Below are 26,546 nucleotides of genomic sequence, written 5' to 3' on the forward strand. Positions count from 1 at the left end.
AATATTTATAGAAAACAAGAATTAAAATCTAGTAATGTTACAACATTAAAACCTACATATAAAACACGCAACATACAATATCTATTTAAAATACTCTTACACTAATAATACGAGGTTTTTTTCAAGGTCTGATCGATCGCGAAATAAAAACCAGCGCAAAAATCGGATGAACCTTTGCACATATGTGTTGCGCAGAGTCTCTAGTATGGCCTTCAATCACGCCGTGTCACTTCGTTTAGTTCTGAACATGCAGCTAGCACGTAAACATGTCTACAACAATAGCATCTCCCGCCAAGTGTGAAGTGCGTGCGGTAATTCGATTTCTTCAGGCTGAGGGGTGTAATGCAAATGAAATTCATCGACGAATAAGTAATGCGTATGGTGAAACTTCAATGAGTGATAGCAAAGTGCGACAATGGTGCAGGAACTTTAAAGCAGGACGTACAGATGTTAATAATGCAGGCGGTCAGGGAAGGAAGCGAGTGTCAACCTATGATCTCGTTGAGCGAGTGGATGAGGCAATTGGAGAAAATTGTCGGTTCACAATTTCTGTATTGAGTAATTCGTTTCCTAAAGAAATGTCTACGAAGGGTAATTCAGAATAAGCGTAGAGGAATGTTGCTGGCTGCATACTGCAGCTGTAACAAAGAAGCTCCTGCAGCGTTTTCATTGGGAAGTGTTTGATCACCCACTATACAGCCCGGACTTGGCTCCATCCGATTTTCACCTCTTTGCTCACATGAAACGCTCGCTAGGAGGACAACATCGAGCTGCAGACCAGTGTAGAAACATGGCTGAAAACACAGGCAGCTCCGTTCTATGACAAGGGTATTGGAAAGTTGGTACCACACTACGACAAATGTCCAAATCGGAGTGGCGACTATATAGAGAAACAGCGTAACTGTGTAAGTACTTTTACAAATACAAAATTTTTTATTTTCACTGTGGTTTTAATTTCGTGACCAATCAGACCTTGAAAAAAAGATAACCCTCGTATTATTGAAAATTTAATTAATAGTTATAATGATGAAAAATATAAACCAGATATAAGCCAAACAATCATATAATGAAAAATTTTAAAAACAATGATGATAATTATGATATTAATAGTTTATGTGACATCTATAAAATAATATGCAATGGCAGTGATAAAATTTATATTGGGAAAACTAATAGATCATTTAGAGCAAGATTTGTAGAACATTTTACATATTATAAAAACAATAAAGTAGGATTTTCTAATGTTACTGACCATCTAATAGCGAATAAACATTCCATTGCTAACTTAAAAACTAATTTGAAATTACAGAAGAAAATGATAATAAAAAGTTGGACATTTTAGAAAAATACCATATACACAAATACAAACAGAAATTCAGCTTCATCAATCTGCAGACAGAGTTTGATGATTCACTTATCAAAGCTGCGAGAGATAGCAACACTTTTATCAATGTTTATCAACGTCAGGCAGAAATTATATTATATTAATGCAGTGCTGTATTTAGTGGCTAGCCACAAACATGTATAATAAGTTAAAGAATTTTTAATTTTTAAAGAATTTTAATTTTTACTACCTTGTACGAAGTAAAGGAAATATTGCGATCGCGAAAAATTTCAGACTTCAACAGAAATACCCATTTTGACCATCTCTGAATCCATTTCGACTAGTTTCTGCATGACATCTGCATCTCGCATAACTCAAAAATGATTAGCCATATGATGTTGAAATTTTAGATCGTTGTAACATCAAGTTGTGCACCTCCCCTTTTAATTGCAATCAACTGAACCAAAAGTGTCCAAAAAAGCACAAAATCCAAAAAAAAAAACTGGATTTTGTACATTTCCTTGACGGCAGTAATAAGCCCTCATTGAGAGCTTTTCAAAAATATAATATGTGGTTCATATTTTCATTGGTTCAAGAGTTATGGCCAAATAAAATTTTAATTAATGAAATATTTGGATCTATACAACAATTAAATACAGATTTTATCTCCTTTTATATTTTTTAACTTTTTTTTAAATTAAATATATTGATTTATTAATAGATTAATCCCATGATTGTAAAAAAGTTTTACAATAAATAATTATTCAATAATAACAATGAAAAAAAAATTTTTTAAATCAGAAATTAGTGAAATAAAATTTTACATACTTTTCATTAAAAAAAAAAATGTGTATATGTAATTTAATAGGCATTATTAGATATGTGTAAATGTAATAGAGTTGGTGAAACAAATGATTATTTAAGATTAATTGAAAAATTATAATTAGAATCGTATTATTTTTGGATTTTCTAGTTTAACTTCAGTTTAATTTTATTTAATTATTCTGGAATTTCTGTTTAACTTTATACACATTAAAGTTAACTGCACAGTGACAGAAAAATAGACCCTCAAAAGAACAACATACACAGAGGCATACATGACCGATCTTTAATAAATTGCAAAAAATTCTTATCTTTTAGTTTATTACTCTTCTGATATTGTCAGACAATACTCTCCCTAAATCAGGGTTGATCATCATTTCATTTATTTATTTTTTGCTGGCAGTCATTTAACTGCTCTTTGGTTTGATATAATTATTCAGATCTTAATGATCTTAATTTGTGTACACGTTCTCAAATCTTCACTCTACATTCATCATCCTCTCTTAACAATTTTATTCTTTCCTTGGCCTTACGGTTTTCTATCTCTTTATATTTATCATTTTCTCTTAATCCTTTTATTCTTTCTTTAGTTTCAACATTTTTTTCCTCTTTATATTTATCATCATCTCTTAATTTTTTTTTTATTCTTCCCTTCTTCTTAACATTGTGCGTTAAGCCACGCGGCCACGGCGTCAACGAAGTCATTTTTGTTCTATGCAAGTCATGAAAAAATCATTAAATAAATAATATTAATAATAAAATTAAAAATAATAAATTAAATTAATATATAAAGAATTTACCTAAGACATTTAAAAAAAATTATAGATAAAACTGATATATTTAGTGTGTGTGTATGTGTCTGTGTGAGTTGTGTGAGTGTGTGCATTGTGTGTGTGTGTGTGTGTGTGTGTGTGTGTGTGTGTGTGTGTGTGTGTGAGAGTGTGAGAGTGTGAGTGAGTGTGTGTGTGTGTGTGTGTGTGTGTGTGTGTGTGTGTGTGTGTGTGAGTGTGTGTGAGTGAGTGAGTGAGTGAGTGAGTGAGTGAGTGAGTGAGTGAGTGAGTGAGTGAGTGAGTGAGTGAGTGAGTGAGTGAGTGAGTGAGTGAGTAAGTGAGTGAGTGAGTGAGTGAGTGAGTGAGTGAGTGAGTGAGTGAGTGAGTGAGTGAGTGAGTGAGTGAGTGAGTGAGTGAGTGAGTGAGTGTGAGTGAGTGAGTGAGTGAGTGAGTGAGTGAGTGAGTGAGTGAGTGAGTGAGTGAGTGAGTGTGAGTGAGTGAGTGAGTGAGTGAGTGTGAGTGAGTGAGTGAGTGTGAGTGAGTGAGTGAGTGAGTGAGTGAGTGTGAGTGAGTGAGTGAGTGAGTGTGAGTGAGTGAGTGAGTGAGTGAGTGTGAGTGTGAGTGAGTGAGTGAGTGAGTGAGTGTGAGTGAGAGTAAGTGAGTTAGTGAGTGAGAGTAAGTGAGTGAGTGTGTGAGGGAGAGTAAGTGAGTGGGAGTGAGTGTGTGAGTGAGAGTGAGAGTAAGTGAGTGAGTGAGAGTAAGTAAGTGAGTGTATGTGTGTGAGTATGTGTGAATGTGAGTGAGTATGTGTGAGAGTAAGTGAGTGAGAGTAAGTGAGTGAGTGAGTGAGTGAGAGTAAGTGAGTAAGTGAGTGAGTGAGTGAGTGAGTGAGTGTGTGTGTGTGTGAGTGAGTGAGTGTGAGTGAGGTGAAGTCGGATGATTTGAATCATATGCCTTCCCCTCGTAAGATCCAAATATTTCATAATTAAAATTTTATCTGGCTATAACTCTAGAACCAATCAAAATAAGTACCACTTATGATACATCGTTGTAAAGCTGTTAATGAGGTCTTATTACTGCAGTTAACAAAAAGTCCAAAATCCAAAATTTCAAAATCCTACATCTTATTGTTTTTGAGTGAGATACATACGTATGTACAGACGTCACGCCGAAACTATTAAAATGGATTCAGGGATGGTCAAAATGGACATTTCCGTTGAAATTTGAAAACCATAATTTTTTGCGATCACAAAACTTACTTTTCTGCGAACAAGGAAGTACAAAAGAATATCTTTTCATTATGTTACGCACCGATGTTGCAACATTTTAGTACAGATAAAGTAACAAATTTCTAAGTAATTAAAATATAAATTAAAACTGAAATTAATAAAATCATAAAATTTAATAAAATCAGACAAACCTGTTTCATAACGTGATCTCTAATGGCATAATGGCACTCATCAACGATAAGTAGATTGATGAAATTAAAAGCGATTGATCCAGTGCAATAAAACTTCCAACATGCATCACATGTCATAACCAGCACCTGCCATATAAATGGAAAGTTGAATATTATGGAAAAAAATTCATTAAATAAAAATTCTAATAAATTACAAAAGCTCTGCAGAAAGAAAAAATCAACATAATATGAAATAATAATTAGAGTAATTTATAACAGTGAGAGTAATTAATAATAATGAAAGTAATTGCGAAACAGAACAGAGTGTACGATTGCACTCAACAAATATATACAGAGATATCCTCCAGATAAATTATTAATAGAATAAAAAATAAACTGAAATGTGAGCTCCAGATTACAACTCATATAACAACTGTCTTCGGATGAAATTTTAAATTTGTTGTTTCTTAAGTAAAACCTAACTGTTCTAATAAAGATGTACAAAATAGTAACAACTGTAGAAGGTTTTTCTAGAACCATCCAAAGTATTGTTCAGCTGGTGCTAAGTTTCAAAACATATCACTCGTTTGGAACAACACAATGAACTTTACGGTAACGATTATTATTCGATCATTTTTGGCATGAAATGATTTATCTTTCAAAACAAACAGTATTTATCAAATTTGAAAGAAAAACTTGCTAATTTAATGTATATAAATACTGATGTTCGAAACAATCTAGTCGATACCAATCTTTATCATAAACTTGTACAAATGAAATGTAAGATATAGCAAATAATGAAATTAAAAATTCATACATTAGTTAACTGTGAATGTCTTGCATTAAAACATAAGAACAATCCAGAAGTAAAGAACATTTACATAGCAATTGTACAGATGACATCCTATCAATGATCGAAAGTAGTTAGTGCCCTGCTGTTGAATTAGCCAAATTTTATGAATGTAAACATATTTCTACTGTTTTTCTGAACATTTAAAATGAATAAGAGCAGTAATGCCAAATGTAATATGTAAAATGGAAGAAATGTTTACGCTAAGGAAATTTATAGCCAAATAAAAAGTGCACGAAAGTAGTACGAAAATGGGTACACTGCGTTACCGGCCAATAAAACAGCAGTATTTTTTGGTCATGTGCCGTCGGTCATCTTGGATTTCCTCCTTCCACCGCCAGGTACCCGTAGTATTGCAGACTCCCACCCGCAATCTTGGACCTCCCTCGCTCACAACTACTGACCGATAGTATTGCAAGCTCCGCTGATCCGTCATATAAACCATCTTGTGTCCACCATATTGCATTTCTCTTTTTCCCTGTCGGAAATTCTCTTTTCCCTCGCACGATCGCCAACCCGATTTTCACACGTTAAATTATTCTAATATTTTAAAGATTGTTACTACTGGATAGTAAGCTGTTGTTGTCATTATCTGCTACGGAGGGAGAATCACCAGCTGCTTCTATCATCTATTAAGTTGTGACGTCACAGGTTGGGGGAAGAATTAAATAATTAGCATTTAAAGTGTAAAAAAGTAACAGGTCTGGGTAGATCTCGGTAAGTCTGCGGAAAGTGCGATAAGCCTCGCGGCCACAGCGTCAACGAAGCGGTGTATGCCAATTTTGTTCTATGTAAGTCGTGAAAAAATCGTTAAATAAATAATATTAATAATAAAATTAAAAATAATAAATTAAATTAATATATAAAAAATGTTCTTAAGACATTTTAAAAAATTATAGATAAAACTAATATATTTAATTTGTGTGTGTGTGTGTGTGTGTGTGTGTGTTGTGTGTGTGTGTTGTGTGTGTGTGTGTGTGTGTGTGTGTGTGTGTGTGTGTGTGTGTGTGTGTGTGTGTGTGTGTGTGACAGAGTAAATAAAATATAGACGTAGCTGAGGACGATTATACCCTTTGTGACCACTGCGCCGAGGGGCGAGACTAGGTCCCAGTCGAGGCCTGTGCACCGGAGATTCACTTGGTTAGATTTTTTCAAAAACTGCAAATATCTCGAAAACGATCCGTCCTAGCGCTTTGAAGATTGTTTCGATCCCTTCAACTACACCCCCATCTGATCTCCTTACCTATCATCAACAAGTAATATCAGGGTGCCCCTGAGGTACTCTTATAATATATCCGCAACCGTTTGTCCGATTCATAGGGGGTTTGTACAGGTTGAAGGCTAACTGTTGCATATATTTAGTACAATCTCGATCAATTAAATTAGTTAAATTCTATACATCTCGGAAACAGTAAGACCGATTTAGAAAATTCAAAAGGATTCTTAATGTGTATCAACTAAGATATACTGTATAAACTAACCACGCTTCGCACCGGTCGATAAATAAAATTCTATATATCTCGATAACAGTGCGTTTTAAAAAATTCAAACGACATGGTAATGTGTACATGTTATTTTATAAAACTGTATAAACTATCCACGCTTTGCACGGGTTACCCTTTTATACCTAAATAACTACGATAAATAATATATTTAATAAGTTGTGTGTGTATGTGCGCGCGCGGGCATGTAAATAAGATACTTGAAGACGATCCTGATAATTGTAGCTACTTCATCGGAAGGCAACGATTGACAAACGAGGTGCTAGTCGAGGCCTATGGCCGCGCGGGTGATGAACTGTTGCCGATGCTGGCGGGCGAATGATGGCGCAAGACGGATGTTGCAAAACTTATGCCATCATTAACAAATACGATATCGCGATGACCATTCTCGACTTTTTCATTCGATGAATATTTGTATTATGTCTGCGGTTTTTGTGTTCGGCACGTGGCGATCGCAATCGGGTAAATATTAAATTTAAATAATACTTATACATGCGTACGTGTACGAGATTATGAGCGCTAGACAAATAATATTTCTATAAATTATGTTTAATAATTTTGTGTGTGTGTGTTTGTGCGTGCGCGAAAATAAGCTTCCAAAACTAGCTTTACCGTTATTACGTGATAAGATAACACCCATCCAGATCCATTCCATTACATTCTGCAGCGTATACCCGTATTTACATCGATCGTACCTTTGCTTGTGAAGTGAATGTAGGTTTTCATCCGTTTGCGTCAATCGAATTATTCCATCATCATAAATAACACAAAGATATTTAACATTTTTTCTGCTTAAAAAGCTAATATAATTTTTTTTAATTCAAAAAAGGATCACGAAGCATCCTAGCCAGAATTTTGCTCAACATAGTCCAAAAAAATCCCAAAATATATCGTGTACGCAATCCAATTACAACGAATTTCGATTACAGTAGCGACTCAAATTGCTGAAACATTTTCGAATCCGAAACTACGGATTAAAACCACAAATATCTCAAAAACGGTGGGTCCTAGCACTTTGTTCCTAGCACTTGGATCGAAAAAATGTTCGATCTCCGCCGAAAGCTAAATCACATCTGATCTTGCCCAACATTAACTGGCAACATTGGGGTGCCCGTACGACGCTCTCTTGATAGGGTCTAATAAGATGCTTTTTACAATATATATGCAACCAATCGTCCAATTTGCACTATTCAAACGGTGTGTTAGTAGATTGAAGAATAAGTAAAGCGACTTTATATTGTATACATTACCCCTGCTTCGTACAGGTGACAAAAAATATAATTTTATACAACCCGGGAACGGTAAGATAGATTTAGAAAATGAACCAAACAAAGGGATTGTTAATCTATATCAGCTAAAGAATATTGTTTGAACTAGCCATGTTTCGCACGGTCACAAAAATATTTGTTTTAAAAAATTAAACGGCTAATATCTATCACAATTCTATAATTTTTTTTAATTTCAAGTCAAGTTTACGTTTTCCATCAAAAAGATTATCTAAGTCATGGAGAGTTGTCCATGATATTAAAACAATATGATCCTCTGCAGGTGGGATCTGAGGACTTGAATGATATCGACGTGTTGGTACTTCTTCAGCGGTTCTAGTCGACAAGGGAAGGTTACAAGCTGTGACGGATACATTAAATAGCGCGTAATTTATTAAATAAGAGTAACTTAAAAATTCTTTATTAATAAACTTTAGTGTTTGTACGAATTATTTAACAAAAACATTTTCCTTTCCGGCAATAAAAAAATATTCGATATATGTACTTCCTGACCTCGTACGGGAAGACAGCACTACCACCCCCTTCGCGTACCTAGCCCTTATTGGCTTTACCGGAGATCAACTTCAAAACCTCACCGTTTGACATATTAAAGTCCGCCTCAACCAGGATGCCACCGATGCGAATGCCATAAGACAGTTCCATAGGTGTTCTACTATCTATAAAGAACATATAACAAAACACCAAGTCTAAGTTATACCAAGTCTTAGGACTGAATGGACTCGATTACATCGAAGAAACTGAACTACCTACCCGAAATAGGTAAAACTGAATCCAACATGCAACTTCAACGCACAATAAAAACATCAAAATTTAAAAAAAAACAAAATCTTAAACCGTAAATCAAAACAATAATAAAGAATACCCTAGCAGGACCCTAAACTCCGTCAGCAATTCTCTCGTTTGCTAAACAGACTATTTTCACAATTACCCGTTCGGCCTGGTCCCTCCATTTTACACGGAGATCTAATGCCGATACAATATCGAGCCGACAGATGGTCTCCATACGCATGTAACTCGTACATAGAGCATTCGTACAGTACATGGTAGACATCATCCAACCGTCCACACTGTGGACACATTCCTGAATCAACTAGGCCGAATTTCTGCAGTCTGTCCTGAAGGCGCCATGCCCAGAAAGAAATTGCGTCACATACTTGTTCGGGTCCCCGCAAATATGTTCAATATATTTTCAAATATGTTCAATATATTTGAAATCAACTTCTCGTTTAAGCGAAGATACAGCACCTTTTCAACACCTTACCAAGAACGGGCAGCAACGTCAGAGTCCTATAAGATGAAGTATCAGTGGGATCCTTAGCACCACCCTTATGCAATAAATTTACAATTCCTCTCTTCTAACACACCAGGAAGTATCCCCCAAATGATAATCTACTAAAAATTCATGTGAGGATCTTAACACACACCCTGAGGGAGCGAACAAGTAGCTCCACCGTTGTCATCAAAGCCAGGGCCATGCCCCTCCCCAAACCACAAATGCCCTGACGCACCTCACCCTCGGTAACCCACAAGAACACTGTGTCTCCGCGAAACAGGGCAACCTCTCGTTGAACTCGCAGATGATCTGCGGTCTCCACAACTTCGTTGTCATCAGACAATAGGTCATCTAAAAATCTACGTAAAATTTCAATTTTATCTGAAATTAACTCCACGTCGGGGCGAGAGCCGACAGAAAAAGTCCTTTCTGCACTGTATTTCCTAAAGCTCTATACACCACCCCCCATGGACTCTTGTTCCCTTCCTCATTCACAAACGAACAGCATGAATCTTAGCAGTACGAACTGTATGAAAATGTGGAACCTTCCGTCTCTATATTCAGTAACGAGCACCGCCCGTCGTTCAGGATTACCCTCGCGTCTGAACGCGTGGGTGATCCGAAACGCTGTTTTTTTTCAATTTAGTTAACTCCCTACTCCAATATGGTGCAAGCGTCTGCCGACCAGAAATATGAAGAATCGAACAATCAGCGCCATTTATGAAGGCCGCCGACAATCGTTCTGCCAGTCCTCCAAATCCAACGTCTCCAAACTCCGATCCAGAACACGAAACTTGGCCGACAGAAAATTAACAACTTTCTCCAATCTCCATTTCTGTGCAGAAAACGATCCCGTTGAACTGGAACATTACATCGGTACCGCTCACTCAAGCCACCAGCAATCTCATACACAATCAATCGATGATCACTTGAGGATTCATCAACCACCTTTCAGTTACGAACATTGGCAGGAATAAAACTACCAACGGTGACATCGATGTTTGTTCCACCAACACCCATCAATACCTGCGTATAAGGGTAACTCACCAGAAACATTGAAAACCTGCAATCCATGCTGAGCTATGAAGTCCTCAATTAACTCACCATCATTGTCAGAAAGTCCGCTATGCCACAAGTGAGACTTGGCATTTACGTCTGCACCAATTATATGTCCCTCGTCTCCGCAATGCGCACAAATGGCCGGCAGATCATAGTTCTTGGCTCTGTGACCATACTGACAACACTTGAAGCACCGCTGTAAGTCTACGTATTCCTTGACCCTACATGACGTAGGGTCATATAGGGTCAAGGTCAAAAACCTCATCCATCCAGGTGGTTTTCTCTCTAAGGAGTAGTAATTTCCTCCTCAGACAGATGTTAATCTATATCGTATGTAATGACTCTCGGGCGCCTCTTACGCTTCGGGTCGACTTTCATGTCGGATGTTCCAAACTTTAAAGCATCAGAAGTAAACTTTGTTGGATCTTTGTAATCAGTAACAACCAGCCCTTTTTTTGTTTTAATATTACGAATTTTAAGTTTGATCTCTTACTGCGTAAGACTACTTGTAACTCGTTCATTTGTTGGCTATTTTGACTGTAGCCCCTCCTTTAGAATGATGAACAGCATCTCCGGCTGTTTACGGGACAGACTGCCTCTCGCTTTTCTTTAATCACGTCAGCGTAGCGTTTACACTGCGATTGCGGCTGCACTGACTGAGGAACTGGGACAATAACAGTCCCCCTGACTATCAATTATCTTATCTCAATTGGCATGGTAGCCAATTTTTCATATCCTTCAGCCAAAGCCATAACGATAGTCTTAAAGCCCTTCAATTGTGTGATAATCTTGTTTCGCACTGTGCCATAAACACTCTGGGATTCTCAAGAAACTACAGGACGTGTTCATACTCTTCCTCAAAAGCGCTGACCAGAGGAAGAGAGCTCTCTTTCCATCAATCCTAATAAACTCCTCAGTCAGACGTCCTTACTGGCCCCAGAAGTACCTTTTTGCGCCTCATCCTCTCCAAAAAAAAGGTAGTCATCTAACCTCAGGGTTGGACTAGTGGTGAAAGCGTCTTCCTAAATCAGCTGATTTGGAAGTCGAGAGTTCCAGCGTTTAAGTCCTAGTAGTCAGTTATTTTTACACAGATTTTAATACTAGATCGTGGATACCGGTGTTCTTTGGTGGTTGAGTTTCAATTAACCACACATCTCAAGAATGGTCAAACTGAGACTGTACAAGACTACACTTCATTTACTCATACATATCATCCTCTGAAGTATTATCTGAATGGTAATTACCGGAGGCTAAACAGGAAAAAAGAAAGAAATGTCTTGTGCTACATAAGTAGTATATTTATCTATTTATATTTAGGGACTTGGACTTAAGACTTGTTATACTTAGGTTATTAATTTTAAATTATTTACTTTGATGTATTGTTTTCTTGGTTTGTATTTTCTTTATTAGCAATCACTAGGCAACTACTTAATTTACGTTGTTTCCCATTTGTTCGTTTCTTTGTTTACTTGTTCGTACAGGTCGATATTTTCAACATGTTTTGTTTTTCTCCATTGTTTTGTAACATTACTGTGTGCTTGTGGGTTTGCCGATTTCAGATAATTGAATTTCGGAGCTTTCAGAAATGTCTAAAACTGAGGGAAAGAGGGGCAGTCCAAGCAGATCGAACTGCGTGTGGAAGCGATTGAGATTAAGTATGACAACTCTTCCTGCTCTTCTGGGAAGGAAGAGTCGCGGGCGGGTGTGGCAGATACCTCGCGGGTCGTTAAAGACAAGGATCAATCAATCAAGTTTCATAAAGGTGTTGGGAGTGATGGAGATTCGGTCCCGCTTATGCCACCCTTTCAGAAAAAGTATGACGTTCTTTTCCAATTTTTCGATTACTATAGAAATTCGTCGGCTTCTGTGCAAAGTAAGGTTTTCCTACGATTAAGGAACTAAAACCTACAGTTGAAGCCTTGGCCAAGGGATGAAACGTTGTTTGCTAAGCCAAAAGTAACGAAGCGAGAGATGGTTCCTGCCCATACTACGATCTTGCAGCAGGGATTCCCTCAGCGTAAACGGTACGCTGAGGTGCTGAAAGAAAAGCGAGGGCAGTCTGTACCAGAAACAACCAGAGAGAGGTTGTGTTCTTCAACCTAAATGAGAGGGCAGCTTCAAAAACAAGCAAAGAGACGAAGGACGAGTTTCAGGTCTCCTTTGACAAAAGAGGCAGAACCTAAAAATTCAGAACATTAGAGAAAGTAAAAAGGGGTTAGTCATCATTGCTGAGAACAAGTAGACCATGCGGGTCATCTCAGACTCCCTCAGTCGGAAAATTCGACATGAAAGTCGACCCTAAAGACAAGAGACGTCCAAAAGTAATATTTTATGATATAGATCGACGGTTGTCTGAGGAAGAGTTGATGGTTCTAATTAGGGAGCAAATACTCCGATAGACAAGGCTAAATGTCGATTACTGTTTAAATTTAGGCTCGAGGCAGAGCGCTAACACAGTATTTTTGAGGTAAGTTCTAAACTTTTCGACAGCTTCACTACGACAGCAGATTGTTTGTTGACTTCTCTTCGTATAAGGTCAAGTACTATTTAGATGTACAGCCGATGCTTTAAGTACTGCAGGTATGGTCACAGGGCTAAGTTATGTAATCATCCTGCAGTTTGCTCACATTTTAAGCTAGAGAAACTAGCAGCATGAGGAGTGTCCAAACAAGTCGGAGGGTCCGACTTGTGTTAATTATAAACGTCTTCGGAAGGACCACAGCCACTGTAAACAGTAAAGATTGTGAGTTATCTGAGCTCTCGATATTTACTACAATTCTCTATCGTTAAATGTTTAGATTTGATCAGTTAAATGCACAGGGTGCATACATAGTTCAGATCGAGTTTGGTGAGATGGCGTTGGTACAAGATTGGATGTTGTTTTGTTACAGCATCCATATATCGTGTCCAATGATCTGCCAGGTTTTTCTCACTGGAAGAGATTATTATTGAGATTATGATTGGAAGAGATTTTCTTGAAGCCATCGTGGCGGTAGCTACTACACACCTGCCATTAGAGTTGGCAGAAGCGGCTGAAAGAGCGAATGGAGAATGGATGGGAATGGGCAAGAAGGCTTATTCCTTATCTGTAACCACGGCTGACGAGAGGATATGGGGAGTTATCCTTTGAGGTTACCCAGTTCCTATCAGGCCACGGTTGCTATAATAAATATTTATTTGACAGGAAGAGCAGGGCCGATTCCTGAATATATTGTGGAGAAACGATAAAGCAGAACACAACACTTTTTCAGTGTGAAAGATAGATTGAAGACAAAATAGAGGTTATGGAAAGAATAGGAATGGTTTCGCCGGAAAATATTATTGCGACAATGCTACATGGAAGAATATGGGATATTATCTGTAAAATGAATGTGTCTTATGAAGAAAAAACAGTCGAAGAAGTTACAGATGTTTAGAAGCTTCCGAATTACCAGCTTCAGACGTGTAAGATGTTCATTTTGGTGGGCGTAAGTTAGGTAGGATGGATAAAATATAAAGACCGTAGTTCCGTTAGGAGAATCCCCCTTTGGAGGTCCCCCAACTAGGCCACGCCAGGCACTTCAAAGGACCGAATCCTGGCTGTTCGGGTGGTGCTGCGGGAACGGCATAGACGGGCCCTGCGGGGCCACCCGAACGGTTAAGGGCAATGGCACACCCCCAGGTTGAGTTATACAGAAATGCGGGTCTGGCCTTTTGAGGAAGGGTGAGAAAACCAAAAGGCTTCGAGTTTTGGATTGGAGTCCTGTAAGACCTGGCAGAGTTTTGTCGGCAGCTTTTACTGACGCCGCTGAGTGTTCAATTCTCCGTAGTACGGGTAGAGAGAAGTTTGCACCATGGTGAATTAGGGAATTGTCAGCCTTAAAGAGGGCTGTCTGTCGTTTTCGGAGGGCGTCTGAGCGCGAGGGTGATCAGGAATGGGGGGCGGTCCTTGTTGCTGAATACAGAGATCGGAGAATTCATTATTATGATAAAGTTCAGACTGCGAAGGATTCCTGGCGTTCCTTTGATCACGAGCAGGAGAGAGATTCCTGGGCGTGGTATACAAGATCTTGGGACACGAACGACGAAAGGATATTCTTCTATCCGCTCTCTGGACCAGGTTTGATGTAGTTTCAGACAAGTCTGAAATTCTACTCAAATTACTTGACGATTTACTGCCTGATGATAGTGAAGCTGGAGAGACCATGCCATCCCTGGGTGCAGCGTGAGGTCGCTCAGTTTCGCGGGAGTGCAGTGTCCTTAGAGATTACTGAGGCTGACGTGCGCCAAGCTATCTGCAGTTTAAGTAGGGGTAAGACCCCAAAATTTCATGGAGTAACGGCGGAGCTTCATGTTCGCTCGGTTGGGATGAGTGTGAGAGTTGTCAAATGAATTTTTAATAAATTGTTGTTTGGCGTACTTCCTTGTGTGTTGGAAGAAGGAGAAATTGCTGTTTAACTGTTGACAAGGATCCCGTTGTTACTTCGTCGTATAAGCACTTGATGTTGTTTCCGGTTATTGGTAAAGTATTTGAAAAGGTTCTGTACCTGTGCATAAATGAGAGGCTGACTTATAAAGGCTTACTGAAGGAGAACCAGTACGGGATTCGTCCCGGAAAGGGTACTGAGGACGCCATACTCCATGTGACGATTTGGTAATTACCAGCGAGGTGCTATATGCCATGGGAATTTTCCTGGACATTTCTGGAGCATTTAATAATCTATGGTGGCCCTCTGCCATTTAACAACTCCAGAAGACAGAATGTACGGAAAGTGAATTAAAGGTCATGCAAAGTTACCTTAGTCATCGGGATATGCTGCTCCATGAGAGCAGCCATGAGGTTGGCAAGTTGTTGTCTAAGGGATGTCGCCAGGGCAGCGTGTTGGGTCCTTTTTGTGGATGGTGGAATTTGATTTTCTGCTGAGGTTGCCCAGCGAGTGTTGCATCATGGCTTTTGCTGATGATGGAGGTCCTGCTGGTTAGATGCTCGCAGAGTAAGGTTGAGCTCCGAGCCACTCAAGCTTGCAGAATGCTTGAGCTGTGGGGTCATCAACATAAGACGATGTTCAGCCCAGAGAAGACCACAATAATGCTCCTCAATGGCTGTTTGGCAGTGAGTCGGCAGGTTTGAGTTTCGATGTCAGGCCAGAGTATCAAGTATGTTCACGTTCAAAAGTACCTCAGAGTGTTTCTTGATGAGAAAGGTGCAATTTTAGAAGCACCTTCAATGCATCGTGGAGAAAGCCTGTAATGTCTTCTTTGGTATTCAATGTGTGCGCAATCCTTATTGCGGTCTTAACTTTAGGATCATTTGCATCCTGTACAAAAGCGTGTATGAGGCTATTATGCTATATGCAGCGCCAGTTTGAGTGAATAGATTAAAATATAAAAGCTATCGGGACATATTATTCAAGCCTCAATGCCTTATATTGTTAGCAGTAACAGGTGGTTGCCCATAACTGCTACCGCTTCTTAGTTTAATGGGCTACCCGCCCATTGATGCTTCTTAGCATTATGTTGTTAAGAAGTCCGGTGGGTTGACTTCAGATAAAATTAGAGATTGAACATGGCAATGCCTTGTGGCAGGTAAGATGGGATGAGACAGAGGGTGGGCATTATACGCATGATTTCTTTTGAAATGTTACTAGTTTTGCAGGATGCCTCTTGGCTACACCCTAATAAACATGTGATGCAATTTCTTTCTGGCCATGGCACTTTCAGGGACAGACTGCCGAAATTCAGCCTGGTTGATTCTGTGTCCTCAATGCAGACAACTGGATGATCCTTATTATGTCCTTTATGAATGGTTAAAGTATCAAAGTTGATCTTGAGTTGGCATTGGATCTCCATGTAAACTGAAGAAGCCGGGTCCTCTGTGGGCAATTGTGAAGAATTTCATAGTCTACTTAGCAAAAGAATGGATTGCTGAGGGGATACAGAGCCTGCTTGGATTTTGCCCTTACTTTTACTTTTGTTGTTCTGTTTTCAGTTATGTTTGCCTTAGATTTTGTTTGTTTTGTTTTAGTGTTGTTGCGGGGTTTGAGTTTTTGTTTTGATGGGAATGTTGCTTGTGGCATTTGCATTGGTAGCAGTATATATGTCATAAATACGACTAACTGAGAAAATATTTATACAAAAACAATCAATTTTTTTTGGGTAACAGAATTTTGCGTTATTGCCTAGGTCAAGAATTAACAAAAAAAAAACCTTCTTGGATATTAAAATACAGAGCAGAGCAGAGAAAACCATGTTTTTTAAACCTCTACTACTCAGCGGCGAGTAGGAGTATTGACTTTTGGCGACCTCTGGTGGACAGCTGACTATGCGGTTTCAGTCGCTATGAAGTGTTGGCATGTAGAACATTGTGTATTTGCTGTCAAACAGTTTTTTTTTAGAAACAATGGTCATGGTTCAACGTCTTTTCCATCGAAATCTTAATATCGAACGTCGAGATGCAGTTCCAGATCAAAACACCATACTCCAATGGGTTGAGGTGTTTGGAAGTACTGTACCTGTGATGAAGAAAAAATCACGTGGCCTTCCCTGTTCAGTCTGAACTCCAGAAAACATAGATAGAGTGAGAAGAGCAGGTTTTTGCTAGATCGAAACGATCCGCTAGGCAACAGGTTTAGTGTTAGGTATGTCACGTCCTTCACTTCATCGTATCTTACAGGTGATCTCAAATTTCACCAGTACAAAATAATTATTGTCCAGTAGCTAACTGAAATGGATTGATTTTGTGCAATGCAAAGAATTCTGTGGCTTAATGAACACCATTCTTATGGAAGATGCAAACACTCTAATAATGATGACTGACAAGCCCATTTCCATTATGGATGGCTGTTAATGTACAGAACTGTCAGTGCTGGACGTTGAAGAACCCACGTGAACTACAGCAAAAACCTCTCAACAGCTCAAACATAACAGTGTGGTGTGGTGTCTCAAATGTAAGGATTGTTGGTCCTTACTTTTTAGAAGAGAGGGAACCACAGTTACAGTGACAACAGTGCGCTACATCGACATGTTAAACAACTTCCTGCATCCAGAACATGCGGCATCAGGTGCACATGAGAGAAATGTGGTTCCAACAGGATGGTGCCATAGCTCACACAGTCAGAGCATCAATTGAAGTGGTTCAACAAATATTTCCTGGACATGTCATTTCACGATTCGGCGATGTTTCTTGGCCCCTATGTGGATTCGAGTAAATGCCTGGATTGTGGGACTGATGATACATTGCACCACATCCTCTACATCTGTCCCCGATACGAAGTCGAACGTTCACAAGCTGTTAGGGAACTTGAGAGCATACATTCCTTTCTGGATCTCCATATTAACTGGATGATCCGCAAGGAGTGGTTTATAGTGGCTGGTTTTCTTTGCGCCCTTACAGTGTGTTTAATCAAGGTACTTGATCGAAAGATCCCGGGTGGCTACGGTTCTGGCTTAGGCATTGGATTGGTTGGAGGTAGGCGCATTGGCATCGTGCCATGGTTATATTGGTATTGTTTGTTATTCACTTTGGGGCTTCCACTGGTGGGGAGGCTGTTCCGCCGGGGTATGTTAACCCGTGTCACCGAGGGCGTGGCTTTCCTCTGCCGGTGGCAGTCGTGATCATGACTTGGTAATGCCACACGACACATCAAGATGGGACGAGGTAGGGGTGTGGGGTTTGTCCCCAGCTCCTGCACGAACCAGAATGAGGTTGCATTCCTCTTGTTAGGTGACCTAAATTGGTCGACTTAATTGGGTGTAGGTCTGAATTTCTATGTTGCGTAAGACATAATTTTGATTGGTATGAGTGTAGCACTGATTTACCTTTAAACTCTGTCGTTCTCTGAGACATTCAGTCATGAACGGTGTTGTCAAATCTTTACTAGGCGCGAGGTTCGTGCTTCCGTGATTTCTGTCAGTTAGTTTGAGGGAGTCATGTTAGGTTGAATGTGAAGATGTTCATTTGAGGTCTACGTGAAGGCGAAATTTGATTTGTATTTTACTCATGTAAATGTCTGCTGAGGCATTTACATTGGTGGCATCCTGACCGAGGCCTGGCTGATGACTGTGAGTTGTAATCAGTTAGACGGTCTAAAGACCACTTCCGGTAAAGCTCCTCATGGCTTCGAACAGAGAGGGTGACGTGTCAACCAGTAACATCACAAGGTGGGTGCTTTCCCCTACAGAGTTGGGATGACCCCTATGTTCTCCCTGTTAGGGAGAACATAGGGGTCATCCCAACTCTGTAGTTTTTTGATTTGTTATTTCTTTTTGTTAAACACTACCTGAAAACAAAAGTGTATGTGAACAAGCCATACACAATCAAAGACCTGAAAATTTCCATTTGTCAAGAGATTGATGCTATGTCGAATGAAATGTAGAAAGCCGGACAGGTTTGAGGATAGGCTCTGAATTTTCATCTGACAAGGGCATCATCTTACTGATATTATTTTCTGAACCTAATTAACATATGTTGATTTCAAAAATGCCATATAAATATTACTCTTTAAAAAAACTTTTTTTTATATAAATATAACAGCCGAAGTTAGTCAGTAGTGAAAAACATGAGTTTCCTCTACTCCACTCTTTATTAATAAAATAAAGTTATAACTAAGATGAAACCTAAGATAATAATTAGATTAAAACTAACATAATAAAAGAAATGTAACTATTAGGATAAAATACGTAATGAATAACAAAATTTACAGTTCATTATCATTAAATTTTATGAATATATTGATTCTTAGAAGTAACAATACCTAGTCTAGTACATTCTTATGAAAACTAAATAATAATAATAATAATAAGATTAAAACTAAAATAAAAGTAACCATAAGTATAAAATATTCAACATGAAAATAAAACCAAAATTTATGGTTGGATATCACTTAATCTTATTAAGTATATTGATTCTTCTCAGAAATAACAATACCCGATCTAATACATTCTTATTTCCTAGGCTGCGAACAATGTTCCTCCCTCGGTCATTTAAATTTGGAACATAAGGCTACCATAACATATGTAGTCAACAAGGATTTGGTCCATAGTAAAATAGCAATCGCATTATAAGCACAGTGGTGGTTTTTCTGCTGACATCAGGTATCCATGAGTAGCTCTGGTATGTCCTAATCGCAATTGGCACAGAACCACTTCATCTAAGTAAATTTTTCTACATGACGTCACATGGTTACCATGTATCGTTGATGAGTCAGAGTTTATTATCCACTGTAGCAGTCCAGTCATCTTGCCACCTTCTTCAAAGAATATGTTTAATGGAATTAATAAAATCGATAGTGGTAGCTCAAGTAGTGAAAGACTGTAGGCTACATGCATCTTTAGCAGTGGAATCCACATGTTCATTTCCCAGGATTCCCATATTGCTAAGAATTCAGCAGAAATTCACCCGTGTCATGACGATTCAACTCAGTGATTGTATTATGGATTTCAGTGATGATGGGATGACTAGAATACAAATCTTTTAATGCTTGGAGTGCACTACAAGTATCACTACAGATACGGATGTGACGATGTTTTGACTTTATATTCAAAGCCAAATTGATGGCGTACAGATCAGCAATGTATACACTTGTAATACCAGGTTATTTACAACAAAAGCACATCCTATGGTATCATTCTGCTTCGACCCATCTGTGTCTACTACTGTGTCTGGGTTAGTCTTGGATAGAAAATAGTAAAATGTTTGCTGAAAAACGAGAAGAGTTGTTAATTTTTTATTATTTATGGTGAGGTCGTAATTAAAATTTACGGTGATGAGTCTCCAAGGAAGAATATGAACAGGGATAGGTTGAAAAAATAGAAGGTGTGTCAAAATTTAAACGTTACATTAAATGCCAGATACGAACACTCACTGGTGATGTACTACAAGGTTGGTTTTTATATAGTTGGAAATGAGAGTTTGCTAGGACTGCTTTAAGAACCAGGTGATTTGGTTGTCCTTTAAGACAGGCAAAGTAAGATACTAGCAGTTGGTCCTGTCTATTCCAAAATGATGGCTCACCGCAATCAACAAGTGTACAGTATCCAGCAGCTTAAGCACGATATGAGATGCTGAAGAATCGGGATTAGAACCATAATCCAAATGAGACCAAAATAAACAGTAATAAAAATGTAACATACAAGATTTATCTACTCCCCACTTGGTGTTGCTAAGGACTTGTAGCATACCTAGAATTTTTAAACATCTTGCTTTTAACTAACTATTTCATGTGCTTGACCCACGTAAGACGACTGTTGAAAAGTAAACTTAAAAATTTAATGTCAGGGAGACAGCAATTGGCTCTCCACCTGAGGAACTCAGGTGGACTCGGAGAGGAAGGGTCTCGTACACGAGAAAAGACTACACATTTTGTTTTCTCAGATGAGAACGTGACCTTGAACCAAGTTTCAAGGCGAAATATAGTATTTTGTGGTAGTCTCTCAGCTGCGGCTGTTGAACAAGTCGTGATATATATAGCAAGTCATCAACAAATAGAGAACATGAAAGAGGTTGTTGCTTACATTTAGCAATACTGTTGATGGCTATAGTAAACAAAATGGCATTTAATACACTTCCTTGAGGTACTACATTCTCCAACGTGATGCTACTCGGCACAGAATCTCCAACATGAACACAGAATACACGGTCATTTAGGAAAGCCCTAATAAAGGAAAGCATACTGCCCATGACGCCCCATTCCTGAAGGATGTTTAGAATACCCCTCATCGCCAGACTTTGTCGTACGCCCCCTAATGTCAAAAAAAATAGTGATGAGTTGCTGGCAGAACAGAAAAACATTTTGGATAGCTGTTTTCAGTGATACCGGATGATCAATGAAAGATCATTCTTGGCGGAAGCTACATTGTTCTGGAGACATCAGAGTGTGCCTCTCTAAATACCAGGCAAGCCTTCAGTTCATTATTCTCTCCAATCACTTTGCACAAAACGCTCATCAAGGAAATAGTTTGATACTCTGAGGAGCATGCTTTGTCTCTACTAGTTTAAGTACTGGTATGACAATGGCTTCTGACCAAATGAGTGGGAAGATTTGTGTGGAGAACAAACCATAATATATACGTAATAGGTGGTGAAGTGCTGAATTGGAAACGTTCGAGAGTATTCTGAGACGAATGTTCTTAGATCCCGAGTAGGTGTCATATGAGTTGCATGCAACAGCTCCTTGAATGTAAAGAAAGTATTTAATTCACAGATTGAATTACCAATTTTTAACGGTAATATTTCCATTCCTTCTTATATTTCTTAAATTCATAAGTATATGATGAAGTTAGGGATACCTAACAAAAACAATCAGCCAGGTTATTTGCGATTGCAGAAGATGACATAAGGAGTTCTCCTTCATGAATAAGGCCAAGGTCAGACTGTTTGTGGGATCCGCAAATTGCACAAAGTTTTCTCCACATAGTAGACATGGGAGTAGTGCATAAAATGGTTTAAATAATTTCTTCCCAAATTTCTCCTAGCGTCTATGAATACATGATGATATACCACTCTAGCTATATGATACTAATTTAGATATTCATTTGTAGGTCTATAATTAAAAATAAAAATTTACTTAATAAAAATAATTAAATCATCATTCCACCACAAGAAATGGAGAGATGTCTTGGATTTCCTGATGTTTGTGGAATGAATCTAATAGCATTCTTGAGTACCAGAGAGGTAAAAAAGGTAAGTTGATCTAGGACATCAGCACTATCATCATATTGTGATGGGAAGGCTGATGGGCTGAAGATGATGGGAACTGTTTCAATTTGCTCTTTCAACAATCCATCTCCATTGTCTTTTGTTCACCACATGGTCGGCACTAAAAACAGTAATAATTGGTTTATGATCACTGCCATGAAAGTGGTCTTAATTGGTCAAACAGACCAATTAAGAGGGAGTAAACTTGGTGAACATAAAGAAAGGTCAATGTTGGACAAAGTACCAGTCGATGACAACATAAACATGCATGATCTGTCATTTAGCAGATAGAGGTCCAAGACCTGTCTCACTCTGTTTATGATATCCTCAAGGGGAGCAGATTGTTGAGCCCCATTAAATATGGTGGGCATTAAAGTATCCTATTATTAACAACAGAGATGGAATTTGGACGAGGAGATTTTGTATATCTAGTACATCAAACTAAGTGAGAGGTATAGATCGCGGTATGCAATTTGAATGGGACAGAGATTCCTCTGTCGCTCTGTAGCTAGTGGAATCCTTGTAGCTGATACCTTGACCTATACAGAGACAGCAACCCCACTTACTCTAGTGTCTAAGAGACACTCTCACAGAAATAGCTTCTGAGAGTTACTGCACCTTGTTGTAGAAGGTGCATTTCTTAGAAGCACATTACCAAAGGTTCTTGTGCACAAATCAATATTCTTCTTCAATCCAGGAACAAAAACTTCAAATGTTCCATTGGATAATATTCATAAATGAAGGTAATTATAGGTATACACAGATACAGAATTACAGATATATAAAAATTATTTATAAGCAATTCTGTTTTCTGTTGTAAATAACTCTATGTGCAGATTATTTGTCAAATTCTACCTGGTTTTCCTTTTTTGTATATATAATTTTTAGGAAGTAGTATGCTTCTGCGAGCACTTCATTTCCCACCATATCGTCAATAAGACATCAAGATGGTGGTGGGAATATGGAAGTCTGGTATCTCGTACCAGGCATTGATCTTTTGATAGATCCCATTAAAGGAATCTTAGTAGTTTTCTGCATAGGTGGTGCAGCAGAAATTTTATTTGGCGGTGTGGCAATTAAAGTGGTTTACATTAAACCACTGTCGATTTTTTTACTATTACTTAACTTTGAAATAGTCTGATCAGACAACATCTGAACAAGCTGTTTTAATTCACTGCAGGATTCACAATGTTTATTACCTGCATTTGCAAGGGCTTGGCTTGATATAATAGGGCTTGGCTTGATATAATAACAACAAAAGAGATGTCTTGTTTAACCAGGTTCCAGGTTAACTGTTTAACCATTTACATTATCTTTTTAGGTAATGTTATCCTCATCAGACAAAGATGAGCAAGGTTTTTTCACTAGACTAATATTGGTGTTTTTTTCAGATGGATCACTAACCATCATAGTATTTTTCTGTGAATTGCTAATTTTGGTCCCATGAGTACCGCGAAAATACAAGACTACCTCTGCAGAGCCCATGCGCACAGAGGCTACAGCTACATACAACTAGGTTCACATAGGTACCCAGAGAATGTCATTTAAGACTCACTATGCAGAGCTATCCACCCACTGGCACATTAGTTTCCACCTTGGGTTACAGTTGCATTTCATAAGGTGTCACAACACCAACAAGTGTAAGTGCAAAAAGAAAAATTATTGTAAGTTGTTGTTGTGCAGTTGTATTTTCGGATATAATTGTAATTTGTGTAGTATTCTAGGTATAGTTTATGTGTAATGTGTATAGTTTATGTGTAATGTGTATAGTGTAAAGTGTTCTGCAGTTCTGCGTGCAGTAGGAAGAAAACCTGCAGAGACTAGGGGTGTGGAGATGCCAAACCCCAAAGTCTTAAAGAATAAGACTCCCCAAAGGGGAATTTTTTATTCTGATCAGGTCACAATAATACGTTACATACATCAAGTCAGGAATGGGTAGATACATTATTCCATAAGAAAAAAAAGAAATCCACTAGCATTTTTTCTGGATGGATGAAGTGAAACCATGTAAATGCTAATCAGATCAGCACGTTGATCATATAACAAATTATTAAATAAAAAATAGAGGTATTTAAAGCTCACATTAATTATTTAAAACATTAACTCAAGAAATAATACGGTAAATACAGGAAGATACTAAATATTAAAAAAAAATATTACGAAATAATTCAAAATGATGTTGATGAAAATTATCTGAGAACATATTTTTGTATACACTTTGAACTGCATTCAGAAAATTCAGCTCTTTATTTTATTTTTTGATATTATTAAAAAATTTATCAATAGATATTGTTTCTGTAAAATAAAATTGTTGTACTATATTTTAAATAAATTTGTCAGAATATTTTGTAAATGATTTGGTAATTTATTAAATATAACAATAGATGCTTAATAAGGCCCTTTCTTGTAAGCTGAAAAATTTTGTTGAGTAACAAGAAAACAGTTCTGATGTCTGGTTTAATATAGGTAAGAATTGATTTTTTTTTTAAATAAATGACTGTTCTTAGCAAAGAATACACATTCATAAACATAAACACAAGGATAAGTTAATATATTTTTTATTTTTTTAAAATATTGGTCTACATGATTCATACTTTGAGTGTCAAAAATTATCTAACAGCCCATTTTTTTGTATAAAAAAATTCATTCTGACTTCATGAGTAAGCCCCCATGAGATAATATATTTCAGGTAACGATATACATAAGCAAAATATAAATATTTATTAATAACGATAAACTTAATGATATGTAAGAAGGTGCTTCAAAGTGTCCCAATACTTATGTAGAACAGTACAGAGTATATATATAGTAAAGTGTGTAGCACATAAAGTTGTTTTTATATGTGATTGAGAGTGTATATTTAAATTTTATTAAAATACACTCAAGAGTACATGTAATATTAGTACATAATAATCTGTACTAGGTGGTTTATTTTACTACAATTTAAATATAATTTAATAGTACAGAACAACAGCATAAATCATAAAATGATTAATTTCAGTAAAATATATAAATAGTCCCCCGTTCGGATCTCCGGGTGGGGACTACTAAGGAAGGGGTCACCAGAAAATTAAAAAAAAAACATTCTACGAGTTGGAGCGTGGAATGTTAGAAGTTTGAAAAAGGTTGGTAGGCTAGAAAATAGGGAAATGGGTAGAATGAAGGTGGATATAGTAGGAATTAGTGAGGTTCGGTGGGAAGAGGAAGGTGACTTTTGGTCGGGTAATTTTAGAGTAATTAACTAAGTGTCAAATAATGGGCAGGCAGGAGTAGATTTCGTGATGAACAAGAAGATAGGGAGGAGAGTGGAGTATTTCAAGACGCATACCAATAGAATCATTGTAATAAGGATAAAATCAATACCTAAACCGACAACGATTGTTAACGTCTATATGCCTACAAGCGCCCATGATGATGATGAGGTAGAGTGTGTATATGAAGAGATTGATGAAGCAATTAAACACGTAAAAGGAGATGAAAATTTAATAATAGTTGGAGATTGGAATGCAAGCATTGGAAAAGGCAAGGAAGGAAATATAGTGGGTGAATACGGGCTGGGCAAAAGGAATGAAAGAGGGGACCGACTTATAGAGTTTTGCACGAAGTATAATTTAGTAATTGCCAACACCCAATTTAAAAATCATAATAGAAGAATATACACTTGGAAAAAGCCAGGCGATACTGGAAGGTATCAGATAGATTATATCATGGTTAAGCAAAGATTTAGAAATCAACTCGTTGACTGCAAAACTTACCCTGGAGCAGACATTGATAGCGACCATAATTTGGTGATAATGAAATGTAGATTGGGGTTTAAAAACCTGAAGAAAAGGTGTCAGATGAATCGGTGGAATATAGAGAAGCTTGAGGAAGAGGAGGTACAGAAGATTTTTGAGGAGGACATCGCAAGAGGTCTGAGTAAAAAAGATAAGGTAGAAAATGTAGAAAAATGGGAGAATGTTAAAAAGGAAATTCTTAAATCAGCAGAAGCAAACTTAGGCAGAATAAAGAGAACTGGTAGAAAACCTTGGGTTTCAGACGATATATTGGAGCTGATGGATGAACGTAGAAAATATAAGAATGCTAGTGATGAAGAAAGTAAAAGGAACTATCGGCAATTAAGAAATGCTATAAACAGGAAGTGCAAACTGGCGAAAGAAGAGTGGATTAAAGAAAAGTGTTCAGAAGTGGAAAGAGAAATGAACATTGGTAAAATAGACGGAGCATACAGGAAAGTTAAGGAAAATTTTGGGGTACATAAATTAAAATCTAATAATGTGTTAAACAAAGATGGTACACCGATATATAATAAGAAAGGTAAAGTCGATAGATGGGTGGAATATATTGAAGAGTTATACGGAGGAAATGAATTAGAAAATGGTGTTATAGAGGAAGAAGAGGAAGTTGAGGAGGATGAAATGGGAGAAACAATACTGAGATCTGAATTTAAGAGAGCATTAAAAGATTTAAATGGCAGAAAGGCTCCTGGAATAGACTGAATACCTGTAGAATTACTGCGCAGTGCAGGTGAGGAAGCAATTAATAGATTATACAAACTGGTCTGTAATATTTATGAAAAAGGGGAAG

General features: G+C 37.8%; 1 protein-coding gene across 8 annotated transcripts in view; it reads right to left on the reverse strand.

Annotated features, from left to right (window-relative positions):
• Dcr-1 (Endoribonuclease Dcr-1) overlaps positions 1-26,546 on the reverse strand; it is a 174,067-nt gene that overhangs the window by 138,739 nt on the left and 8,782 nt on the right. For all 8 annotated transcript variants that reach the window (XR_012757241.1, XR_012757239.1, XR_012757242.1 and 5 more), the window contains exon 5: positions 4,337-4,462. Coding sequence is in view for 4 of the 8 variants with exons in the window: in XM_075371894.1 (XP_075228009.1) it covers positions 4,337-4,462 (126 nt within the window). In the remaining 4 variants the exon portion in view is untranslated. The remainder of the gene's footprint in view (positions 1-4,336; positions 4,463-26,546) is intronic.

The sequence above is a fragment of the Lycorma delicatula genome, chromosome 7 (assembly GCF_047948215.1).
Source record: "Lycorma delicatula isolate Av1 chromosome 7, ASM4794821v1, whole genome shotgun sequence".
In the NCBI taxonomy this organism is placed as follows: domain Eukaryota; kingdom Metazoa; phylum Arthropoda; class Insecta; order Hemiptera; family Fulgoridae; genus Lycorma; species Lycorma delicatula.